Consider the following 7,608-nt stretch of genomic DNA (forward strand, 5'->3'; position numbering starts at 1 on the left):
CACGGGTCTAATCCAACCTGGGATATTGATGTTTGACGCAGGATCCAATCAGCTGCTGGCATTCCCGTTTCCTCTCTTTAGACTAAAGTGTGGAACCAGTGACCCCTACTGGCACTGGATGGGAGATGCGAGTGAGAGAGTTAAAAACTATGGCCCATCAGTGACCAAAGTATAGCAGCTGAATGGGGCTGAGAGGCTGTCTATAGCAGCTCAAGGCTCATTATTTATTTGGCATTTGTAGAGAATATTTTGTTTGTCGTAATTGATGTTCGTACCATAGGAGAGATAATAACCGAGAAATAACAATTCTTCTCCATTCTCTAATTGCTGGGGACCACCTGGAACCCCCTCAAGGACCGTTGGTTCCCGGACCACGTTGAAAACCCCTGGTCTATATTATAACAGAAGGTAGCATGCCCGGTTCATGCCCCGGTTTTGTTTTCCAAAACAACATTGGTAGGCTGTGATAGGGCCGGGCCCTATCACAGCCTACCAATGTTGTTTTGGAAAATTCCTAAAATGTCAATCCTCCTGTACAAGTGTGCAAAACATACTCTCCCCCCATGCTTTCGACCTGGTGGAGACAAAAACGAAACTAGAAGTCACATGGTATAGGAAAGCGTGGCTATAGTTCCTGGAATTTATGGGAGAGACATGCAGCAAAGGTCGTCATGAACGGCCCAACGGGACTCGAACACGCGACACGCGGTCAGGCCAGAGCCAATGGGCTGTATTTTGCGTGTCTTAAGTACCAGGTCTTATTCCCTAACTTGAGTAAACTAAAGACCTGGAGGCGTGATCAATGCCATTTGGCTATTCTGAGTGGCCAAAGAGCATTGATCACGCCTCCAGGTCTTTAGTTTACTCAAGTTAGGGAATAAGACCTGGTACTTAAGACACACAAAATACAGCCCTATGTGTGGCAATGTGGCATGCGCATGGACCTGAGAAAGCCCGGAGGGGCAAAACGCATAGGCGGCGGGTGCGTTTTATTTATTTATTTCCCAGATGTTTCTAAAAATGAGTTATTTAGTATACTTTTACCAATGAATTTGTTACGGCTCACTCCTCCTCACCCTCACATGCAAGCACACTGCTTAGCCACTCCCCCCTCACTGTCTACTCCATGGCTCTACTCAGCACCTTAGCTCAGCACACCTGCTCTCCTGCACCAATTCTCTGTCTTCCATCCTGCAATCAAGCACTGCCTCTCCAAAAGCCCAGTCTGCCCTTCATTGCATGCCAGAGCTTCACATGTCTACATACATGTATGGTAAAGTACAGCTAAAGCCTTTAGTATTGTTAAACTGAGGTTTAGCCTTATGTAGCTATTTCCCAGCTGTTCAACTTTACACGTTTGCTGCTCCTGCCTTAATTGTTGTGTTTTCCCGTGGTGGTTGATTCTATGAAGACTGACGCCTCCTCTCCTTCTCCTCCTCAGTGTTTGGATTCCCATGCTGAGTTTGGCCAACCTGGAGAGCCACCGATCTTCTCCTACCCCACTCCTTTCTCATGTAAGTGATGAAACAAAAACTACACATGATCAGTTGATCACTGATTTAATAATTCTCTTATCCAATCCATCAGCCCCCTTTGGTTAGGCCTGTAGAACTCTGTAGAAACAAATCAGGTTCTTGGACAGTGTGCTCAAGACATGTGCTGCTTTGCCTGATCGGTCTGGCCGGCTTGCAAGATCTTGGCCGACACTGACACAGATACCTGCAATCCTGCATGTAGACAGATATAAATGAATGGAATTATCCTTTTATCAAAAGTCTCCTGCAGAAGCCAGGCCGTGAAACTAAAAAGTGTGATGCGAGCTGTGTCTTTTATCAGGATGATATACAGGCCTGTAAAAACAAAAGAATTAGCCCGCTCCACTTTTATTTGCTCAACCTCAAGCAATCTCTTTTAAGTCCCTGCCTCATGAGTGATTCAGTGATGCTCTAATCTATGTTATTATTACAATTTACAATTACAATCTGCTGTTTTGGGCATTTAGACTTACAGTAAGAAAGAACACATGGTTGCGAATGCAGTGAGCAAAACGCGGGAAGCAAACGCAGCTGAGACCCTGCAGATCATGTCTGTCTGTCTGTCTGTCTGTCTGTCTGTGTGTCTGTCCCGCTGTTACTGTATATGTGGACCTGGCCCCTTTTGTGCCCATATATGGAGCTGAGTGATTGCTGATGCAACACACACACTCCATATTTGGATAGCGGGACAGACACACGGACACACGGACAGACATGATCTGCTAGGTCTCATTGCGAACGCAGTGATTGCGAACGCATTGGGGGCCAGGTCAGGTCCACATATACAGTAACAGCGGGACAGACAGACAGACAGACAGACAGACAGACAGACAGACAGACATGATCTGCAAGGTCTCAGCTGCGTTCGCTTCCCGCGTTTGCGCGTCTTACTGGTAGTAATTAAGTGCTCACTGCGTTCGCAATGAGACCTAGCAGATCATGTCTGTCTGTCTGTCTGTCTGTCTGTCCCGCTATCCAAATATGGAGTGTGTTACATCAGCAATCACTCAGCTCCATATATGGGCACAAAAGGGGCCAGGTCCACTCAGCTCCATATATGGGCACAAAAGGGGCCAGGTCCACATATACAGTAACAGCGGGACAGACACACAGACATGTCTGTCTGGTCTCAGCTGCGTTCGCTTCCCGCGTTTGCGCGTCTTACTGGTACATAAGCTAAGAACCTAACATCTGTCTAACAGTGGATATCTGTACAATGAAAGTATAAATATGCACAATAGAGAATGCTATGTCAGTCTACATAATATCTAAATATCTAAATGACATAATTTGTCAAGTGCTGTGGGCTAAGGTGAAGTCTGAAGAGGTGAGTTCAGACCACGCCGGAAGATTGAGTCTGCAGTTCCGATTGGTCCATTCCATAGATGCATGGTTTAAATAAAAAACAAATACACATGCTTTATACTTTGAAATAATTCTGATGAGTTGCTTGAAAAAAACCCGGTCTCTCTCATCCGGGTTCGAACTAAAGATGTGGAATATGCCATGTGCATGCGGGACTCCCAAGTTTGTTGAGGGGGTTCCTGCACATTTGACCGTTACAGCTCTCAGTAATGCGTGAGTGCACAGATTGAACCAAAATAATCGACCTTATACCGGTCCATGTGCAGTCACACATTTGAAAATATGAAAAGGTTTAAGAACCACTGGACCATATGCCATCCTCAGTGTTTGGACCACTGCTTGTCTCTGTCTGTTAAAGATCCTCAGTGTTTGGACCACTGCTTGTCTCTGTCTGTTAAAGATCCTCAGTGTTTGGACCACTGCTTGTCTCTGTCTGTTAACGGCACATAAAGGACCTCCATCAGGGCCTTCTTCTTGGTGCTGCCGTCCTCCTGCTTGTCGTGCTGCTCCAGCGTCTGGTTGGCCCCCATCTTGCCCACGGGCAGGATCAGCCGGCCGCCCGGCTTCAGCTGCTCCAGGAGCGCTCGGGGCACAGTGGCCGCCGCCGCGCCCACGTGGATGGCGTCGTAAGGCGCCTCCTCCGGGTAGCCCAGTCGCCCGTCTCCCACCACCAGCCGGACTCTCCCCGACGCGATCAGGCTCGGGTCGTCTTTGTTCACGTTGGCCACGGAGTCGTCCACCAGCTCTTCGATGTGATCTATGCCCACCACCTTCCCCCGGGCGCCCACCATTCGCGCAAAGCACGCGGAGAGGATCCCGCTGCCGGAGCCCACGTCCAGCACCGTGGCTCCCTCGCGCAGCCTGTCCTGCAGGAGCTCCAGGGCGTACGCGTGCATGTGAGGAGCGCTGATGGTCGCCTGGTAGCCTATCGACTGTGGAGTGTCCTTATACGGACTGGACTTGGAGTAGTGGGCTCGGTCGGTGGCCAGCATGACTTCGTAGACCGCGTCCGACGTGATGATGTGACTTTTGCGGAGCTTGCCGACGAGTTCCGCCTGGCTGTCTCCTCCGCATTCCCACGCCATGATTAAGCAGCTGTATGCTGGAGCACGAACCCAGGAAGCAATATAAGAAATTGGTGGAGTGACGTCACATAGTGTCAACGTCATGTGGTTTGCGGCGTGCAGCAGTTTGCCTGTGTCCCGCTCCAAACACACACATGTGCTTACATGCACTATTTAGATGTAAATAATAATAAAAATAAGAATATTGCTAATATAGGCCTATATGTGAAATTTGCCCTCTGCATTTACAACTACTGGGAGCAGCCATTATACCGCCTCCTCAGAGCAATCTTTTCTCAGGGACGATCGACCCATTCAAATAAATAAACTACTAATACTACTATACTTTCTTTTTTTTTCAAATTATATATATATTTTTTTCAACATATAATTAAAACAATCCCTTAGTACATACATGTCAAAGTAATAATAATATAATAATGACAATAAACAAAATCAACAACAAAACAAAAACAGACAAACAGAGCACTGCCATACATTGTGCATTTATTTCATCTTGTACATTCATGTGTTTGATCTTTGTTTTCACCTGTCCTTTTAGGTAATCTGTGAAGGCGGAGTCCATGTTTTTACGAATGTCTCGTGGGATCTGGTTCTCTCCATCTGTATGATTTAGTCATCTCATTAAGCCACTTCATGGAGCAAGGAGGAGAGGATGATTTCCAATCCAACAGAATTATTTTCTCCGCTGCAACCATTCCAAGCATCAAAGCTTTGTGTTCTTCATCTGTATGTTTTAAAGCATTCTCTGAACATCCAAATAAAACCAATTGAGGGTCAATTATTGTTTTATACACTTTAGAAAACAGAGCCAAAATAGATGTGTTAGGCTGCCCTCTGCTGTGTTCCATCTATCACACATCAGAGAAGTTGTAGTAGGATAGATCCTGTGCAGTTTTGTCTTGGAATAGTGCAATCTGTGCATGACTTTATATTGTATTAGCTGATGTCTGGCATTAATGGAACAATAATGTATTCTCGATAAACCCTTCTTCCAGATTTCATCATTCATCTCCATTCCCAGTTCAGAGACCCTGCATGCTTCGATGACAGTCGGCGAAAACTATAGAGTTCTCAACAACAGGCCCGAAAAAGTCACTGCCCCGGCTGCCACGCTTAGATCTCCATATATGGAGCTGACCTGTTCTGACAGTCCATATCTAGATCTGACCTCATCACACCCTGTACACTCAACACACGCTCCATATATGGCTTCTCGCCCTCAGGTGTCTTACGGGTGTATTATGTGCGGGCAGCGACCGGGAGCCAATGGAGGGATCAGAGAAGCAGACTTTTGGCTGGTCATGTAGTTTTTCTTATCGTCGAATATCATGAAAAACAACATACTATATAGCATGTCGTCAAACCATGATAGTATGCCGTTTCTTCATGATTTTCATCGTTTTTGAATATTTTAGTTATTTATCTTAAACGGTTTCATCATTCAAATAAAATAGAATTCTGTCCGTTTAGCTATAAAATTATGTCAGGGAATAGGGATACACAGTATATGTCTTTCATTTGCATTGCATCTCCCCCCCCCCACCCCCAAGCTTTTATTTTCGTTCGAGTAATAGTACAACTCTAATAGTATTACTTATAATAATGTAATTAAAGATAACTTCATTCAGATTTATTTATTTTTATTTCATTTTCCAGATTTGTTTTTCTTCTTTTTTTTAGATTTTCATTGGTGGGCCAGTCATAATGGTCCCGCGGGCCTGGTGTGGCCCGCGGGCCTGAGGTTGAGTATCACTGGACTAGAGTGTCGCAGTCCCCTTCCATGACGACAACAGGCCCAGGAAATAATTCCCCATGGATTTTCCCCATAGAAACTTCAAAAAGTATTTAAAGATCTGTATAACCCTCGAACAAAGCCAACTCGGATCATGACAAATCATGACAACAATATTTTGGGCCGAACAATTAATTGCAAAGAAGAAAAACTAAAGTATTGTAACCTGCCCTTTTTTTCTTCTAATTATTTGTTCGGCCCAACATTTTTTGTTCGTTGTCATGATTTGTCACGGTCCGAGTTGGCTTTGTTCGAGGCTTACAGATCTTTAAATAAATACTTTTTGAAATGTCTATGAGGAGAATTAATGGGGAATTATTTCCTGGGCCTGTTGTCTTGAGGGGGGTGGGACTGTGACGCTCTATGTTTGTTCAGTAACAGGGTCTCTCCTAGCCTGACACTCAGTCTGAATTTTCATTTCGCTGAGGGCCAAGCTGGGGCCAGGCTAGGTCTCTCCATCTCTTCACATCAAACAGAAAATACAGTACATTTTCAGGTGGGTTACTTACTAAGACATTTTCATCCCTTTAAAAACAAATATGTTTTTGTGTTCATTTCCCCCACTCTTTACCGATGTCATTTGTTTGCTCACACCACCTGCCTCATTTCCTGCATGATACTTCCACAGTAGTATAGTAATACCCCACTGCATATTTATTTTATGGCGGGCATACAATGTATCACACTGGAACAATGTCTTTAAATCTCTTTATTCAATCATACAATACAGATTTTCCAAATAAACAAAAACAAATGGCAATTTTACATGCCAATAGGTTTTACTGAAAAATGTCAGTATACAAAAGTTCTCTCTACTGATTTGAGCAGTATGACATTCAAACAAATTAGTCAGAAACATGTTAGACAAAGAAATAAGTAGCTCTCACCAAATGTGAGATTGATATCAAGAAAGGTCTTAGAAAAGCTGTTCTGCTTAAAAAAAAAAAAAAAAAAATCCCCCTCTTTTTTAATCCCACGATTTTGCACCCCATTATTTTCACCCAGTGTCTATTATCTAATGTAATCCTGGGCACTAGACTCTCTATGCCAACATGGGGAGAGAAACGGGCTGAACTCATGCTTCCTTCAACGCATGAGTCCAAGCCGCTTCTTTTCACCTGACAGGTGGGAGTTTCCCCGGTTCGATGTACACTACAGTAGCACGTGGAAGGAACCAGTTTCTTTCCGTCTTTTGTGAGGGTACCTAACCACGGGGATGAACACAGGGAGAACATGCAAACTCCACACTCCTCCAGAGTTCTATACAAGGTCAAATAGAAGAGCTACAAGGTCACAGCTTGTAGTTTAAATAATACTACTAGCTTGAATTTCTATAGCGCCTTTCATGAACCCAAGGTCGCTTTACATAAAATTAAAAAAAGGACTTAGTGAAGCCAAGTGTCCTATCGACACAACTCGCATACACACACTCGCACGCCATTCTGGGCGTGGAGGCAATGAACTCACACACTCGCACGCCATTCTCGGCGTGGGGGAGAATCACACACTCGCCACTTGCACGCCATTTTGGGCGTGGGGGCAACTCACACACTTGCACGCCATTCTGGGCGTGGGGGGAAATCACACACTCGCTACTTGCACGCCATTTTGGGCGTGGGGGCAACTCACACACTCGGCACTCGTACACCATTCTGGGCGTAGGGGGAAAAAAATCACACACGACACTCGCACGCCATTCTGGGCGTGGGGGAAAATCACACACACACACTCGCACACCATTCTGGGCGTGGGGGAAAAATCACACACTCGACACTCGCACACCATTCTGGGTCGTGGGGGATGTAATCGACAACGCTGTGCAGTTCAC

The 7,608-nt window shown here is 45.2% G+C and overlaps 1 protein-coding gene across 1 annotated transcript; it reads right to left on the minus strand.

Annotated features, from left to right (window-relative positions):
- Positions 1-3,304: 3,304 nt before the first annotated feature.
- LOC308323438 (protein-L-isoaspartate(D-aspartate) O-methyltransferase-like) lies at positions 3,305-3,988 on the minus strand (the record flags this gene model as incomplete). The annotated part of the gene is made up of 1 exon (XM_080775169.1): positions 3,305-3,988. The coding sequence occupies exon 1, from the start codon at positions 3,983-3,985 to the stop codon at positions 3,305-3,307; it is 681 nt and encodes a 226-aa protein (XP_080631295.1). The 5' UTR covers positions 3,986-3,988.
- Positions 3,989-7,608: the final 3,620 nt, after the last annotated feature.

Source organism: Protomyctophum bolini (assembly GCF_963924005.1).
Source record: "Protomyctophum bolini genome assembly, chromosome: 11".
Classification (NCBI taxonomy): Eukaryota; Metazoa; Chordata; class Actinopteri; order Myctophiformes; family Myctophidae; genus Protomyctophum; species Protomyctophum bolini.